Raw genomic sequence first — 18,729 nt, forward strand, 5'->3', positions numbered from 1 at the left:
TTAATTAAATCAACACTATTTTAAAAATTTTTTGTCTAATAAAAAATATCGAACAAGCCTTGTAGTTAATAGATTACTTAAGGGATTCGTAATAAAATAATATTCAAATCTTTAACGCATCATAACATAAAATAATAGTGCAATTTTTTTCTCTTATTAAAATAATATGAAAACAATGATAAATACTGCGTTAAAAATCAATTTAATCAAAGATTTTGTAATCAAAATAGTAAAAAGATATTAATTGTAGAAAGCATTGGCTGTCGAATGTTGTTATTAAATAAATTAAAATATTATTAAATAAAATAAAATATATATATATATATATATGCGCATATTATTGTAGTTATTAAAATTTTATATAACAATATTATTTTTTCACCTTCTTATTTTCATGTGTAAAGTAAGTCTTATATTATTATTATTTGCACGTTTATATTTAAAGCAGCGCACGAACAGTATAATCATATATAATCGATCGTAATTGACTCAAAGCTAACTCTCTGCTCGCATTATAATATTCCAAGTTCTCTCGTGAGTCGCTCAAGAGTTTTTACAATTTTATTTCGCGTGATACAGACTCGAAAAGAGCTTTTTTTCTTATACATATTCATAAAATGCGGCAACATCCACTAATATGTCGTGATATGACATCATAAAGGGTTCACAAAAATAACGAAAAAGAAAAAAAAATATAAAGAATGTAAGTGAATTTCGAAGGGTTTCGTTGGAATAAGGAACTTGAGGAAAAATGGCAAAAAAAGAAAATCGATAAGTAGCTGAAAAAATATTTTTTTATTCCGTATCTCTTTTTTCTGAAATAAAAGATTCATATTAATTCTAAAGCGATGTACGTTTTCTCACTCATCTTACTTCGCTATTGATTTCAGCGTCACTACATCTAAGTAGGAAGATATGCGATAATCTATCGCGTTGTTTCTTCTTTTCTTTTTCTTTTTTGTAAGAAGGTATAAGTACAAATATATACAGGTATATATAAATAGGTATATACATTCATACACATTGTGTGTGATATGTGCTCGCGTGGTAAATTACAGATGGTCGAACGTTTTACAGTAATAAATGTACAAACTTTTTTTCGTATGTGTACAAAAATAAACAATGCATAAAATTAATCAAAATAAAAAATCATTCCGCCGGAGAAATAAAATAATATTTCTCTCGGATATAAAAAGATCAATTATATATATAATATGTTCTCTCATACATACACAATTCTCTAAAATTTGTATATCATTATTTATAAATTACAATTGGTAATCATAATGTAAAAAAAGTAATAGATTTATTTTATATTAATAAATAAAAATGAGTTTATATTAATAAATATTGCGATATTAAATTACAATAGACAAACAAAAAGATTGTTGTAAAAATATTTATCAACGAATTACTCCCATCTATATTTGTACCACTATGACAGAAATTAATAAATTAAATAATCAATAACAGTCACAGAAAACTGCGATCTAATCGCAATTATATCGTAGAATAACACAGAAATTAATTCGAATATTATTCTCAAATTTTACTGAGTTTTTAATTGCAATTTTCAAGTAATAATTGAAAAATAAACAGTGAATTATCTTAATATACAAATTATGTGTACAAATGATTGTATAATAAATAAAAATAAAATCTCGACGGCAATCGGAGCCTATGCGGATGACATGCACAAAATTAATAAATTAAAATGAGATCTCAAGTCAAACTCATTTATTAAATTCTAAACGTTTCGACCCACTTCGGGTCTTCTTCAGTAGCTGCAAAATACAAAGAAACAAAAATAGAAGATATTCGGTACAATCAGAAAATTATAAAACTCGTATACATACAATCCGCAAATAAATTAAATATCATTCTCCTCCCTATTCAAACCGTCCGGCCGTCGGAGTGTCTCCCTAACGGTGACCATCGTCAGGAAGGAAGCGGAGCAGTGACTCCCTTACCAACACTAATCAACATGGTATAAATTAAACGTAGAACAATTCACAAGAATTAAAAATTAAGAACCGGGAAGAACACTCACCCCAACAGCAAAAACAGAGAGAAGACGATGCTACACGTGACATATCACTCTAACGACTGTGCGGTATTCTACCTCGACACAGTCGATACATATATACGCAAAAAACAAATATAAAAATAAAATATGAAAATAAAAATAAAAATAAAAACAACTAAACTAATCGGCACTCATGTCAAAAGTCTAACAAAAAAACCCGGCTATGTAAAATCACAAAGCTAGATTTTGGTAAATTTTTCTATTAACAGATCAAGATTCTCGTTTAATTTATCAGTGTCGCTATGTAAATTTAAACTATTCCTCTGACGTTTTATGTGGATCATTTCGGATATCAAACGTTTACCTAAAAAAGGCTCCTCGTCTAAGACTTTTACATCCTCCCAATTAAATTCATGGTTCAATAATCTATGTTCCGATATGACTGATAATTGTGACGCGTTTCTTTTTATGTTGTTGCGATGTTCTTTCATCCTAGTTTTCAACAATTTACCCGTCTGCCCTACGTACGACGCATCACAATCCATACAATCAATTTTATAAACTACATTATTATGGAGTTCTCTTGGTAACTTATCCTTGTGTACTTTAATGAATTTACGGAGACTGTTAATTGCTGTATATGATGGAATGACATCCAAATCACGTGTAATGTCCTCGATTCTCTTCGATACATTATTAATATACGGAATATTAAAGTACAAAACTTTTTTCTGCGTTAGAATCTTGTCATTGCATACATTTGATCTATTGTTATGCAACTTATTATTATAGCGGAAGAACAACTTTTTTAACCGCGCTTGTAATGTATGAAATATCAAATTGAGAGGATAATTATTAGACAAAAGAACTCCAATCATAGACTCAAAGTTAACTTTATGGAATTTCGGATGAGATAGCCAAAAAACTCTATCTATGAGGCTGATAATGGTGCCTTTTTTATGACAGAGAGGATGCTGCGATTCAAAATTTAAATATCTACCTGAATACGTCGGCTTATGAAACAAATCAAACTCAATGCTCCCATTATTTATAATAATGGTGACATCTAAAAAATTCAATCGGTTGTCAACCCCCTCCTCCATGGTGAACTGCAATCTAGGATGGAAAGAATTGAAAGTGTTTAAAACTATTTTAAGCATGGAGGGTGGGGCCGCCAACGCGATATCGTCAACATATCTAAAATAAAATGGAAATGACAATGGAATCGCAGCAATCGCTCTACTCTCCAAATCTTGCAACGTGATATCCGCAATAATCGGTGAGAGGGGGGAACCCATAGGCGTGCCAAAAGTCTGTTGATAACATACATTATTAAACATAAAATAAGTCGAGTTTATAATAAAACGAATTGCCAATAAAAATTCATCTCGTGGAATAATACACTCTTTTTCAATATACCCCCATCTGTTAATTAAACTATCAATAGCCATATCCAATGGTACGTTGGTGAACAATGATGTAACATCTAGTGAAACTAGCTTCACATCACTATCCACACATAAACCATTTAATTTGTTCACTAATTGGAAACTATCAGAAATAGCCGAATCAGGTTTCGGAATTGCCTTATATATTATCTTATGTAAAAATTTTGCCAAGTAATAAAGAGGTGTATTCCTAGATGACACGATGACACGTAAAGGGCAATTCGGTTTATGCACCTTCGGCAGACCATACGCTCTCGGTAAAACCCCGTCCGTGCAGTTCAGGGATTTATATGTTGTTGAAGAAATGTAATTCTTCGTTTTCCATCTCATTAAAATTCCGTGTAATTGATTAATTAGGTTCCTAGTCGGATCTTTTTTAACAACAGTATAAGTATCCCGGTCAGCCAGCAAATCGTTTAGAAAACGTTTAGAATTTAATAAATGAGTTTGACTTGAGATCTCATTTTAATTTATTAATTTTGTGCATGTCATCCGCATAGGCTCCGATTGCCGTCGAGATTTTATTTTTATTGTAACACAATAATTCGAGCCGAGATTAATAGTTTTTTTTATATTGTATAATAAATAATTAATATAATTATATTATTTATAATTATTTATAATATAATTATATTAATAATAATAATAATAATATAAATAGTATATTAATATAATTATATAAATAATATAAATAATATAAATTTGTATAAAATTAATAATATAAATTATATAATTAATAATAATAATTATTATTATAATTATTATTATTTTGTATAAATTATTCACAAATTAAAATTTATACAACAATAAAATATTTCTATCGTACAATAATCACAACAGATGTCTGGAGAAATCTTACATATTATTCAACAAAAGTTTTTTTAATATTATTATTGTGTGTTAGGTAACTATCTGTGTTATTCTAAGATAGTCGAAACGCATCTAAGGGAAAGTGAAAATCCCTGCAAATATCACATTATATTATTTATGCACTGATTAAGGCTCATAATTTCTTTCTCAGTCTCTCAGTTTATATATTTCTCTAACTACAAGAGGTATCTATTATATGCAACTCTTAGAGTTGACGTCATAAATACACACGTACTATGTGTAAATAAAAATGGCATGGTAAACAAGTTTTTTTTGTTTGGCCGACGACGCGTAAACACGTTTTTCACTCTATTTAAGCGTAATAGAAAAAAAATGTATATCTATTTACACCCATGTTTTTTTTTAATCAAACATAAAGAAAGGCACGCATGTAACTATTAATAATAACATCGTTTTTATACCACATATACACATACATATGTATATAATTTAATACTTTATTTTATATATATATGTATATACACACACACATACACACACACATATATATATATATAATTCCCTACTGTGGTGCTCGTAGCGTAACAATTTTATGGAAGAAAATTTCTATAAAATGTAATATCAGTTTTTATTGACGTAAAAGAAGCGTTTACCTTCATAGATACTATGAGGTATTTAGCTTGGTATATACGAACATTATTTCCGAAGTAGAGATTGAATTTATGTACATAGCTGTACGACAGCCTAAAAAATATTCACGCATATTGATTATACATACGCTGTACTAATGCATGTTATATATCCTAATTGTCAAAATATGAATATATATATATATATATATATATATATATATATAATTAAAAGAGTAATGAAATACGCGTCGTTAAAATTAAATATACAATTATGTAAAATACATTAAATAATTACTTGCAACTTTCTTGAAAAGTGCAATAAAAACATATATATAACAATAGATTATAGATATGCGATAATATCTGATGTCGAAAACACATAAAATTAACATATACAATTTTTTTATACAATTTTGAAAAATCGTAAGTTACATTTGTATAAATGCCATATATATTCTACCAGCGTATTTAAAAAAAACTGTATAGAGATATTAAAAGAAGAGAACAGTTATATTCTTTCCTATATCTTGTTAATGTTTTAATATATACTTATTGTATTTAATTTCTTAATTGCAAAAATGAGCGTAAAGTATACCAATTTATACATCGTCTGTCAGATCTTAAAGAAGATTTGCATCCCGCTTAAAAATATGTCGACTTAACGACGTTGAATTAAATTTTAACGAAAGTTTTGCATTTTTTCTTGGATTGCTATTAATTGATTTGTACAGGATTATTTGATGCCGCGGCGCAATTTTTCGTTTTAATTTTTAAATTTACAAGCTATACTACAACATTCTTATTAAGTTCGACGTCAGTATTTTAAGTGCTATGTACAATTAAAGAGATATGTGCCTACACATTCTACACATTCTCATATAAAATATATACTTAGGTTTTGCAGTAGGTAGCTTTGGGATTATTTATGATTTCTTGTTTATTTAGGTGAGCGACCAAAAGTAAGTTATATACACAATAATCTTCAATACAACAGATGATTTAATATTAATTACACGTAATCAACTTTTCCTAAGCAAACGATAAACAGTTGAGTACATTTAATGGTAATTGTATCGAAATTTTGGATATTATTATCCTCATATCATTAACATTATTATTAATATTATTGTACTTTATAGTTGAAAAGAGAAAAAGAGATGCCTTTTTTTATTACGACATAATAATATAACCGTTAATTATTAATGAGCGCATCTTCCTATGTGTGTCGACAACATAAGCATGAGCAGTAAGAGATGAACCGCTATTTCTCTCTTCATACAAATATGCAATCGGACGAACGCGGATTTATTTTATTCCTAAACAAAAAAACAGATCACTCTTATTTTTTACTAAACCCCAGTTTAGAGTCACGCAATGCTAAATTGCAAACAATTTCTGGAAAATGTTCTATACGATTGCTCTCGTTTCCTTTCTTTTTTTACATTTCTGGGTTTTTTCTAATATTGTTATTTTGTGTCTATATCTGTTTTTTTCACGAAAACAATATTTTCAAATTTTTTTCAACAAAATTCAATGTGCAAATTATCTCGCGGCATTCATGTTACTTTCTGGCTATTATTAAAAGGCACACAATATTGTTTCACACTGTGTTTCATATAACTTAGTTAATAAATTATTTTTGTGTAACTATTTTTACTTAAATTAGTTTCTAATAAAAAAAATGCATTCGCAAAACAAAAAATATCCATATAAACAAACAAGTAGTATCTACTAAAATTATTTCTCAATTAATATGAATATTCAAAGAATTATTTATATCAAATTAATAGAATTGTAGCGATCGATCATTATTCAAATATTCTATCAGAGACTGCATCATTCTAATTCACAAAATGATAATGAAATATAAGCATAAAGTAATTTGAAGCTTTTGTGTTGTTTGCTACTTTTAAATCCGCCATCATTTCCATTATGATATCGATAGAAGTATGAATATTTCACAAAATGTATCTTTTTACATACTTAACTCTTGGTAGTATCACAAAATATCGACCGGATTGATAAGAAGTTACCATACGACTTACTTAAGTCTAGATTAGATATATATATATATATATATATATATATATAAAGGCATAATTTTATACACTACGAAATATGCTCAGGATCTTTTAGAGACAAATGATTTTTGTGCTTTACCTTACGACCCTGTCTTTTGGATGCTTTTCGAGTAACCTTGGATTCTCTGGACTCTTGCACTTGTTTGTTGAGCCCCAGCCTGAAACGCACAGGTACTTTCGAATCAAGAGTACTTTCATCTGTAAATAAAAAATAAGAACATAACTAGATTTATTAAAGATAAAAAGATTTAAAGAAAGTTTTCATAAACGAGAATTTTTTTTTTAGATATTATTGAACAAACATAAAAATACAAAATAAATACATCATTTTTCTATTCTACATAGTTCTCCGATATAAAAATAATGTATTTATTTTATATATTTTTATTACGATTCAAATTAAAAAATTATAAAAAAAATTCCTGTTTTATATCTGACTACCCCTTATATAACAAATATCTTCTTCATACATAGCAAGAAATAGTAGAATCAATATATATCTATAAAATAATTAAAAATAATTTAACAATGTTTTATAATTTTTTCAACAAATAATAAACAGAGGTTAATGAATATATAACAAATTATGAAAGCTGAAATTTACAAATATTGTTGAACTTCAGGATCCAAGAATCTTAATGTGCAAAGAAATATAAATACCTTCAGAATCATGTAATTCTGTTAATGATCTATGTAGCACAGTAACCCGTCTGACTTCCTTTTGATTAGCTGTAAAAAAAGGAAACATATTCGTTATTAAGAGCAACTTTCCACCGAGAAAAAAAAACGGAAATATGTGTAGAAATATTGAACAATTAAATGTATTATTATTACTTACATTTTTCATCAGTATTAATAACATGTCTCTGATTAGCTTTCGCATTATTTTTCACAACCCTGAAAAGAAACGTAAAATACGATAAATGACACTGCCAACAAAATTTCAACAAATTTTGATAAAAAAAAATTAAATAAAAATAATATATTACACAACATGATACTTACTCATTAACAACGCCTTTAAAAGCTGACTGCACTAATCTAGCAGATTGAACTGGTACTGTTCTATTTAATCTTTCTGCGCGCCTTCTGCTAAGCTCCGTCCGCAAATCACCTTCTTCATCTACCGCTATATCCTCAAATACAGCGTCCACCTCCTCCTCGGATACCACCATCTCCTTCCGCTTTTTACACTTCTTATCCTTTCCAATACGTTCAGAAAGCGGCAATTCGTTCTTCAGTTTACCCACTTGGTACACCTCTTTGTCACGCTTCTTCTTCTTCTTCAAGGACTTCTCTTTCTCCACTTTCTGCGGCTCTACATCCATGCACGTATTTACAGAACTGGAAATAATAGTCGGGGATGTGTTCTCCACCGTTTCTTCGAACTCTTCAAACTCGAAACTCGTCGCCAGACACAAATCCACCTCCTGAACTTCAAACTCTTCTAAAGTTTTGTTCGCTTTTCTACCACCACCTAATGGAACCTCCGTTCCTTCCGAGGACTCCACTTTCGCAGTATGTTTCTTGGATAACTTAATCTTCTTATTCGCATTTATGGGGTCGATAGGCCGCGTGGATTCAAACTTCTTCCTCCTCGCCTCGAGAACGGGATCACTAATCGCGTCAACGGGCTCCTTACCTGCCTCGATTGTTGTTGCTGGTCTCTCGTAACCCTCGTCCTTCTGCTTCGTCCTCGCTCTGAGCATTTCCGGTGACGCTGTACTTTTAAAAACCGGGGACGGCTCCCTCGCGTACTCGCAATTGATGTCCGGAGTGATGGAACGTGGTCCGTGCTTCCTGGGTAATTCCTTAGGCGACCACTTGGGCGATCGTCTTCGTCGCGGCGAGAGGCGAGGAGAGTGTCTCGGGGACGACCACGGTGATCTGCGAGGTGGCGAGAGTCGAGGTGACCTCGGACGAGGCGATCTTAGACGAGGTGGCGTCCTACGCGGCGAGACTTTTGGCGAGCGCAAGCGAGGCGAGCCTCTCCTGGGAGGAGACAGACCGGGGGACCTGGATCTGGATCGCAATCGACGGGGCGATCCTCTTCTCGGCGACAACCTGGGAGACTTGGACCTGGATGATCTGAGCGGCGGCGAGTAACGCGGTGATCTCGAGCGCGACAATCTCGGCGACCTGGAGCGCGGCCTTGGAGACTTCGATCGAGGCGATCGTCTGGGCGATCTCGATAATCTGTGCGGTCGGGGCGACCTGGAACGCGACAGCTTAGGCGATCTGCCTCTTGGAGACAACTTTCTCGGCGGCGATCTCTTCGCGGTCGTTCTGATCGGGGATCTGCGCGGCGAGAGTCTGGGCGATCTGGATCTGGGGGAGTAGCGCGACGACGGTGACCTGCGAGGTGATCTATTGTATCTCGTCGGTTCTCTCGGGGATCTCTTCGGAATCTGTCTAAGCGGGGATTTTCTGGGAGATCTCCTCGGCGATTTCTTGCGTGACCGTGACCTTGGGGACAGCGACTTGCGCTTTTGAGGAACTCGGGTCGGTACGTGCGGAGAAACCGACCGTCTGTCGTTCAGAGACGAGGTAATCGTGTTGCTTCTGTCTTTCTTGCCGCAATTCTCGTCCGATTTCACCTTCTGATCGAGACCTTTGCTCCCTTCGTCACTCCTCGCTGCGTTCCTAGCTTCGCCTTTATGCAATTTTCTCTCCTTCTTCTTCTCGGACTTGTTTCCGTCGTTTATTATCTCCCTCTCCATCTCGTCCATTAAGCGTTCCAAACTGTCCTCCTCCTCGAGATCGGCCATTAAGAGTACATCATCGTCGTCGTCGTTGCCGTCTTCTTCTTCCTGATTGTCACCGTTCTTCTGCGAACTCTCTGTCGCTTCCTTTTGACTTTCCGTTTCTACCGAAGACTCCTCCAGTTCCTTCTTTGCTATAATTTCTACCTTCGTAGAAGTTACATGACTTCTTTGCTCCTTTGCATCTTCATCTTCCGAAGCACTTCCATTGTCCTTAAAACGATGGAATTTTGTCGATATTTCTGAAATAGTACAATTATTTTTAATTATTTCATTAAAAAATAATCAATATTAATTATATATAAAAATATGATAAACCTACCTTGCGATTCTACAGTTGGTTCAGTCTTTTCTACAGGAGCTACCTGGGCCTGTTGAACCGGAGAAGGTTCATCTACAGGAACTATCGCTATCAGATTTGGATTACGATGGCTCTGATAATATACATTCTACAAATAAATTACAAATGCATAAATGTGTTGAGAATTAATATCATTTATACATTACAATACAAATCTTGTAATATTTTTTTTAAACTTGGTATTTATTCAAAAATATCTTCAATATTGTAGAACAAAAAAAAAACAGCTGCATTTATCATTCCCATGTAAAATCGCTGTTAGAGTTACTTGAGACTATCGCAAATTAAAAGCTCACCCCATTCTGTCTCTGTTGTAACCTGTTGTGATAGAAATTCTTTTTTATAGGCCGTTGACCTTTATATGGGAGACGAGATGGTTGCGTTGCTTGCGGATACACCTTCTGCACCTGCGACAACGCTGTTCTCTTATGAGTGGCATCTTTAGTACGCAGTGACTTGAGCGCAGCCAATCTCAGTGCTTCAACATCCTCGTCGTCGTCGTCCTCAATTTTAATCTTTGACTGTTGAGGAACTACAACCATCTGACAAATGATATCAATGATAGATGAAATTCCACGCAACCATAAATATATTAAATATGTTAAATATATATATGTATATATATATATATATATATAAATATATTAAAATTATGTATATATTTAATTAATATATCTATGTAGACAACACACAACATTTTACAGCAGAATGGATGGAGGGAAAATAAAAAAAAAAAAAAAAGAAAATCGGAGTTTTTGCGAGACAATTGCAGTTTTTATACAGAAGCACGAATTGACGAATCATCGGAAGATATATATAGCTGCAGTATTTGTTTGTCGCGGAAAGGAATAAATTTCCATTTTAATAAATGTCAAGCAAATCTGTTTGAGGTTGTCGACGAGAAAAAGTGCATCTTTATTCTCCTTTTACTCGTGTGGCAAATAAAAAATGTTAAGGAACTTGTATTATTTTCGTGTATCGGAATTTTTGGTGCAGGCAAATATTACCTTTTGGCGATGATCCATTTTATTAACAAGAGCACTGGGAAAGAAAGCAAGCTGCGTTCACGAAGATCACCATTCGCGCGGAGAGACAGTCCTCACGCAAAGGTCATATAAATGTAACGACGTAACCGATGTAACACGGTCATGTGCGTATCGCGAGACGACGCATCTCTCTAATCGGCTCCCGGATTTCTTGCAAAAATTCGCATAAGTATTATTTTCTTCCACACACACTCCGTATCAACCCCACTGATCCCCCACACACATAAATAAAAATGGCGGACGTGAGGCTCACGAACTACGAGAATTCATTCAGAAATTCCATCTGAATTTTTGACAGCCGGACGAGAAGCGAGCGCGCTCGCTCCTGATTGGTTGTCATCGGTTGGATCCAAGCGTATTATTGGCGTATGACAGATAGATTCTTCTCTCGACGCACGCGTGTGCGAGAATACTAATTTTATTTATTAATAAATTTAGAAGTAAAATTTAATATAACTTATCTATTGAAATTTTAAGAATATCTATTTTAATTATTATCTATCTTTTTATTGCAAATAAAATATTTTTTAGTAAACTAAAATTTTTTATCAAATTTTATAAATTTATTTAATTATATACATACTTTATTCTATAATATATTTTCTTTTTTAATTATTTAAATTTTACAATTCCAAATAAAATTTAATTAATATTTTTTATAGAAATTTTAATAATATCTATAATTTATTATTATTAATTTTTTCATTATAAATAAAATATTTTAAAAATAAAATAAATAAATATAATAAATAATAATAAATAATATAAATGATAAATAATAAATAATAATAAATATAATCAATGATAAATAAATCAGAAATAATTAATTAATTAATTAATTAAAAAAAAAAAATTCCTGATTTTCTATATAGGGAAGACTATTTCAGTATCTCATGGCTCCTGAAAGAGTGGAGATCAATGAGGATTATTTTGAGCATAACCTAAAACTACAGTTTAAACAATTTGGTAAACAATAGTAAACATATTTTACTTGGTAATACTCTTTTCAGGTACGTGCGATAAAGCTAGATGTTCACTGCACAATATTTCTATTTCTTCCTTCTCACTTTTGCTTGCTGCATATTTGCAAGAATATGTTACCTGATATTTGTCAAACGGGACCAAACACCTGGAGAAAGATGCCGTCCGGCTAGGACGATGATAATATTAGGATCCGGAGGACACACAGCCGAGATGCTGCGGGTCGTCGAGCATTTGAACTTGAAGAATTACTCACCGAGAGTCTATATTCATGCTCAGACAGATCAGCTGAGTGCGAAGAAGGTCAGAGACCTGGAAGGTGACAACAAGGATTACAAAGTTGTAGAGATCTATAGGAGCCGGGAAGTCCGACAGTCGTATCTCACATCAATCTGGACTACTGCCCTTGCTACGTTGAACTGTCTTCCCATCTTGTGGAGAGAAAGTCCGGAACTCATTTTGTGCAACGGTCCTGGCACTTGCGTTCCTTTGTGTCTCATAGCATTTTTGTTTAAAGCTCTATGCATCACTCAGAGCGTTATTGTATTCGTAGAAAGCTTCTGCAGAGTCAAAAGTTTCTCATTAACGGGAAAGATCTTGTATTACTTAGCCGATCATGTTATTGTGCAATGGGCATACTTAAGTAAACCTACATACAGCAGAAGCGTCCTTATATAAGTAAAGCTTTCTTTGATTTTTTTTTAAAATTATGATCATTTATTATTATTATTACATCTGAAATGTCTCAAATGTATTTGTGTGATTTATAGAAAATGAGTGGCGATGCTTCCTTGGTAACGGTACCCTGGGAATTGTTAACGAAAGAATTGGAACATATATCCATGGAAATAAAAGTACACTTGGCACCCATAATCGACGTACTACGTACATCTAACAAACAATTGTAAATAAAATTTTTTCAACAATATTATCTTGCATATATATAAAAATTTTTAAATTTATTTCATAACAAATAAATTAATTGAAAATAAAAATCTTATTTAGTTGAAGTTATTTTTACAAATTATGTATATTCCATTATTTTAATTATTTTAAATTATATAATGTATTCAAAAATATTTATAAATATGTTCTTCTTATAAGAATTTCAGAAGCATGGATAAACAATTCAATCACAAGAGTGGAAGCTTGTTTAGATCGCACATGGGAAATATTGAACTCGGGTTATTGGAAGAATGTTCCAATAGAACAAAGATATTGTTATTCTCTGTGCACTGTTGTAAAGGTATAAAATATTGACTCTTTAAGATTATATATTTTCTTAAAAACTGAGAACTTATAAAATGATTAATTATGAATAATTTATATTTAGGCAACATTATTAGAGCTTCAGTGCGAAATTAATGAAAGCAGTGATAAAGAAGAAAAGAAAAAGACTGCATTAAGAAATGTTATTAATCAAATTGATAAAGGCCTTCTGCTAGGTGCACCTCTTCCTAGTGTACCAAATTTATTGACAACTATTGCTACAAAGTTAAACAATTATTGCACTGGTAAGATTCTTTATAATACAATAATAAATCATATGAAAATTTATTGTTTTTTAAATTAATTTATTTTTTTAAATTTTTATAGAAGACTGTGGCGTTAAAAATGTGGAAGAAATTTCAATCAATTACAAGGAGACTGATTTAATTTCTACTTATCCAGATAGATATTTTGAGAGACCTTCGATGGAGACGTTTTACAATAAAATTTTTGTGCCCAAACTTCCGGCCATATTAACAGGTTTAATTCATAATTAATATTAGAAATTAGGAATTTCATTATGACCTACACAATAAGAAATATTTTATTTTATATTGTAATTTAGGTCACAAGACAAAAATCTAAAGTCCATGTTTTTTTTGTGAATAAGATATCTAACAATTTATATCAGAAAGAAGATTTAAAAAATATTAATCTTATATATTTTATTAGATTGTATGAGTCACTGGAACGCACTAAAATTATGGAAAAACCCTAATTATCTGAATAAGGTTGCGGGGTCTCGGACAGTACCGATTGAAATTGGATCTAGTTATACTGAGGAAGATTGGACTCAACATCTTGTCAATTTCTCTGAATTTGTGCAAAAGCACGTTATTGCAAATGATAGCAAAATTGGCTATTTAGCGCAGCATCAATTATTTGAACAGGTATTATTGTAATTTATAATGTATTTAATTACACAATCTTGCTTTATAAAATCTTTATAGAGAAGTTCTTGTTATCGATTTTAGATACCAGAATTAAAGAACGATTTTGAAGTGCCGGAATATTGCTGCTTTTCGGATAACGAGGAGAAAGATGTGGAACCATCAGAAGTTGACATAAATGCCTGGTTCGGTCCTGGTGGTACAGTTTCTCCTTTGCACTTTGATCCGAAAAATAATCTTCTGTCTCAGGTAAAAGAGATTATTGTGATTAAAATTATTCGAGTTACCAAAAAGATCTCTCAGTTTTATATATAAAGAACTGTATAATAATTAAAAAAAAAGTAGTGACTAAGATTCTTGCTAACTGTTAACATCTATTTATTTCTTGCTTACTTCTGTCAATTCTACATTGTTCATTAAAACAATGGTGAATATTATTGGTGGTATGCAGTGAATTTGATTTACTGTATTAATTTATCATGTATTTACGTTTGATTTACTTGAAAAGGGCTGCAATGACAGTCGAAACGTTGTATTTTAACTAATTATTTATAATAAATGATTGCCAGTTTGGTCGACTTTTACCATTGAGGAAAGATTTTTATTAATTATTACTGGCGAACCTTAAGGATTATTATCTGTATAATAATTAATGTGATTCTCCTCAGATATTTGGTTACAAAAGAGTTATCTTGTACTCTCCAGCCGAGACAGATAATCTATATCCTTATGATACCAAATTACTTAACAATACTGCACAAGTAGATCCGATGAGGCCAGATTACGATAAGTGGCCAGAGTTTCGTAAAGCTGATGGCATGACGTTTCACTTAAAACCTGGAGAAATGTTGTATATTCCACCAAAGTGGTGGCATCATGTGACCGCTCTCACCCCGAGTTTTTCGATCAGTTTCTGGTGGAATTAATTTGAACAAGATTTAAATAAAATTATTTTTTTATTAAAAAATGTTTCTTTATAGCACCCTAAAGATTAAAATCCCAGCCGATCGTAATTAATCATCCATTACAAATTATAGAATTAATAATAAAGTAGCAAGTGTATGTCATTTAGATGTTTAATGACGTCAGTTTGCATATTAGAAAAAAATCACTCATATTAAAAAAATCATATATGATATAGAAAAAAAGATTTATTTTTACATGTTAAAATAAAAATTAAATTTGCAAACATCTGATCGATCGTTTATGTATTGAATATCAACATAAAATTTAGCGAAATTGCTAACAAAGGCACGACATATAGGAGTTTAACAAAAATAACATAAGACTCTTCTATTAATATCCGCCGGTCTACGTCTTCAGCATGGTGCTTACAGAGCGTGCGTGTATATAGAGCTTGTCAAAGAGAGTATACAGTTTATTATTTAGTAATGACGGAAGAGGACGCATTCCCGCCGATCATTAGGCTCCAGGTAAAAAAAGACAGAAAAAAGTGTGTCGCCCTAACATTCAGGTCGGTCTCGCAAAACGTGAGATGGACTCCCTAAAATATTGAATTTCCTTCTATTTCCCTACCTTCTCTGCAGAGATCGATGTGTTCAAATCGAGTGATTCTCTGCAGCCACAAGATCTCTGAACATTATATATTATGCTAATAAATAATATTAATATGAACACTACTTGAGCAAATTGTCAAATGATTAACTCTTGCAATGACATATTTGGATAAATGCAACCCTAATAAGGCAACATAGTATTAGCAGCATCAGTAATATACTTTGATAGAATACATTTATATATCTATGTATATATAAATATATAAATTAACAAAGCATAAAATGTTAATAAATATATTTTAATATCGAATCAGCTGATATCTCGTTTCTTGCTAAGGCTTATAGTGATTATTGGATACGATCCAATAAGCAATAGCTCAACATTATTTTTAGAAAAATCGGTTACACTATTCGGAAACATTTCTTATTTTTTTGATAAAATTTATTTTTTAATTTAATTTATTTTTTATTTACTTTATTAATTTTATTTATTAATTTTATTTTTTATTTATTATACAATAATAATTGTCGAATAAATGTATCGATATTTTCTTCATCGAATTATTAACAAAAAATGTAAAGATGACATTATATATATTACACTAATATTTATAATTTTAAATTCAATCACGACAGCATGTCACGATAAAATTAATATTATATTAGAAATAATAAATTTCTGGTGACAGAGTTATTACATGATTTATTTTATCATTTTTTAAAAATCTCGTCTAATTTTGACAGCGACTCGATTAAGCGATGACGTACCACGTTGCACGTGTTCAAATTACTGGGTGTGAAAAAATAGAGAGGCTCTCTCTGCATCACGTATCCGTGAATTCTCACAGCCGATTGGTGTGGCAGGAGAATTAAGGGTACGACGAGGCAGCTCCGCGCTAAAGTCGCGGAGGGGTCGCGACCTTGGATGAAGTCACGCGAGTGCAAGGTTGTACCGTAAGGGATGTGTATGCAACACGAGCGGGAATGACACGCATACACATGCATAAAGCGCCGTTCCTGTCGCTTACACGGGCTGTAAAGATTTTATTGATCGCAATGTGGCAGGCTGTCTATTTCTCTCGAGACGCGATTTAGGGATGTTGACCCAAGCAGTTTGTCAAGAGAATTATTTTATTTTAAGACTGTTGCAATTATTTCTCCCTATTTTGCATAAATATATATTTAATGAAAAAAAGCCGGCATAATCGTCATCGTCTTACAATTAGATTAATTAGCACAATCGATCCATTGGCCGAGATCTGCACTGATCCATACTTAATGCATGGAGAGCAAATAATTGTGTCCGTTTTATATCATATCATATAATACTAGTTTTTGAATATTTTTATATTCAACGGAATAATTAAATATATTTAATGCATAAATTTTTAATTAAAATTAAGTGTTAAGAATTTATATTAGAGCCTACACCTGTTTTTTTTTGTATCAATTGAAATTAAATTAGTATTACTAGCTTTCGAGCTATTTAAAGTACCATGAAATTTTTAGAATTTTTTTAGAAATTTTTAAAATTTTTAATTTGTTTGATCAATAGATTTTTTAAATAAATCTATCAATATACATACAGGGTTTGTCCGGAAAGTAATGCGTCGCATTTTTTTAAAAAAGAATTTATTGATCGCATAGGTAAAACAACTTAAAATTGTTCGAAGTATGACCCTTCTGCGTCAATACATTTTTGCCAACGCGATTTCCATGCGTCATAAGATTTCTGGAACTCCTTGACTGGGATGCTGTTCAGGGAGGCCGTCGAAGTAGCTTGTACGTTGTCAACCGACTCGAGCTGTTGTCCTTTGAGCTCCCTTTTCAGCCGAGGAAATAAAAAAAAGTCCGCCGGGGCCAAGTCGGGACTGTAGGGCGGCTGCGGAAATTGGGATTATCTGCACAGAGTTGCTTGAGTTCTTCACAAACTTCCACTCGGTGTTGCTTTTGCGCATCGGTCAACACTCTGGGCACAAGTTTTGCGCAAATCTTCCGCATGGCCAAGTCTTCCGATACAATCTCGTGAACAATCGTTTTCGGCAAGTTCAATAATTCCGACATTAAGCGAACATTCATTCGACGGTCTGAATTCAATAATTGGCGCACACGAGTCACATTGTCGTCCGTTCGCGATGTTGACGGGCGTCCTGCGCGGGCCTCGTCGGCGACCTCCTTCCGACCTTCTCTAAACATCTTGTGCCATCTGTTTGACTGCGATTTGGAAAGGCAATCGTCCCCGAAAACTTTCTTGAGCATTTCAAAAGTTTCCAGCGGCGTCTTGTCCAGCTTCACGCAAAACTTTATCGCATAGCGTTGCTCTATCGTTCTCTCCATCACAAGTTCGACGCGACCACTAAGCAGAGGTTCACAGAATAAGCCGTCCTAACCCTCTAAGCGCATGGAAACAATTGAGCGACCTACCGTTGGAAAGCTAAGGGTACCCCCCTTCCTCCCCAACCGGTCCCATCGCTCTGCGATGTATAGTCGCGTCACAAAAAAATGCGACGCATTACTTTCCGGACAAACCCTGTATGTTAGATCAAACAAATTCGATTTGGAAATATAAAAAGAAAAAAAGCTAAATGGTAAAAAATCATATATTAATTCTTAAATATTTCTATATTTTTATAATATTTAATGTAAATAATTAATTAGATTTAATGCATGGCAAATTTTGAATAAAATTAAAAGAATTAAAAATTTAATTATATTAAAATCTACAGTATGACTATGTCTTGAAATTTTATTACTAAAATTGAATTAGAGTTATATCAGCTTTCGACATATTAATACTTATAGCATGAAATTTTCACAACGTTTATGATTAATAAATCTTTTCTAAATAAATCTATCTGTATATGATATTAATAAATCAATATTAA

The 18,729-nt window shown here is 32.3% G+C and overlaps 3 protein-coding genes across 7 annotated transcripts in view; 2 read left to right on the forward strand and 1 right to left on the reverse strand.

Annotated features, from left to right (window-relative positions):
* Positions 1–4,480: 4,480 nt before the first annotated feature.
* LOC114933318 (uncharacterized) lies at positions 4,481–11,436 on the reverse strand. Of its 2 annotated transcripts, XM_029305833.2 has the most exons (8): positions 11,149–11,436; positions 10,438–10,683; positions 10,103–10,229; positions 8,024–10,022; positions 7,857–7,915; positions 7,679–7,747; positions 7,098–7,216; positions 4,481–6,253 (listed from the first exon to the last, which is right to left on the reverse strand). In XM_029305833.2, the coding sequence occupies exons 1-8, from the start codon at positions 11,164–11,166 to the stop codon at positions 6,248–6,250; spliced, it is 2,643 nt and encodes an 880-aa protein (XP_029161666.1). In that variant the 5' UTR covers positions 11,167–11,436; the 3' UTR covers positions 4,481–6,247. The 2 variants fall into 2 exon arrangements, with proteins under 2 accessions (XP_029161666.1, XP_029161665.1); XM_029305832.2 differs by having other exon boundaries at positions 4,481–7,216.
* A 602-nt stretch (positions 11,437–12,038) lies between these two features.
* On the forward strand, positions 12,039–15,294 carry LOC114933322 (Jumonji domain containing 5). 4 transcript variants are annotated; one of them, XM_029305845.2, is made up of 8 exons: positions 12,047–12,197; positions 12,939–13,072; positions 13,273–13,414; positions 13,502–13,682; positions 13,765–13,917; positions 14,110–14,327; positions 14,412–14,576; positions 14,996–15,294. In XM_029305845.2, the coding sequence occupies exons 2-8, from the start codon at positions 12,942–12,944 to the stop codon at positions 15,251–15,253; spliced, it is 1,248 nt and encodes a 415-aa protein (XP_029161678.1). In that variant the 5' UTR covers positions 12,047–12,197; positions 12,939–12,941; the 3' UTR covers positions 15,254–15,294. The 4 variants fall into 4 exon arrangements, with proteins under 4 accessions (XP_085342442.1, XP_029161678.1, XP_029161679.1 ...); XM_029305846.2 differs by having other exon boundaries at positions 12,047–12,153; XM_029305844.2 differs by lacking the exon at positions 12,047–12,197 and adding an exon at positions 12,781–12,846.
* A 357-nt stretch (positions 15,295–15,651) lies between these two features.
* Positions 15,652–18,729, forward strand: part of LOC114933315 (uncharacterized) — a 35,858-nt gene continuing 32,780 nt past the window's right edge. The window contains exon 1 of the mRNA XM_029305828.2: positions 15,652–15,760. Coding sequence (XP_029161661.1) covers positions 15,719–15,760 — 42 coding nt within the window. The 5' untranslated portion in view covers positions 15,652–15,718. The remainder of the gene's footprint in view (positions 15,761–18,729) is intronic.

The sequence above is a fragment of the Nylanderia fulva genome, unplaced genomic scaffold, assembly GCF_048542155.1.
Source record: "Nylanderia fulva isolate GAGA-0341 unplaced genomic scaffold, ASM4854215v1 Scaffold42, whole genome shotgun sequence".
In the NCBI taxonomy this organism is placed as follows: Eukaryota; Metazoa; Arthropoda; class Insecta; order Hymenoptera; family Formicidae; genus Nylanderia; species Nylanderia fulva.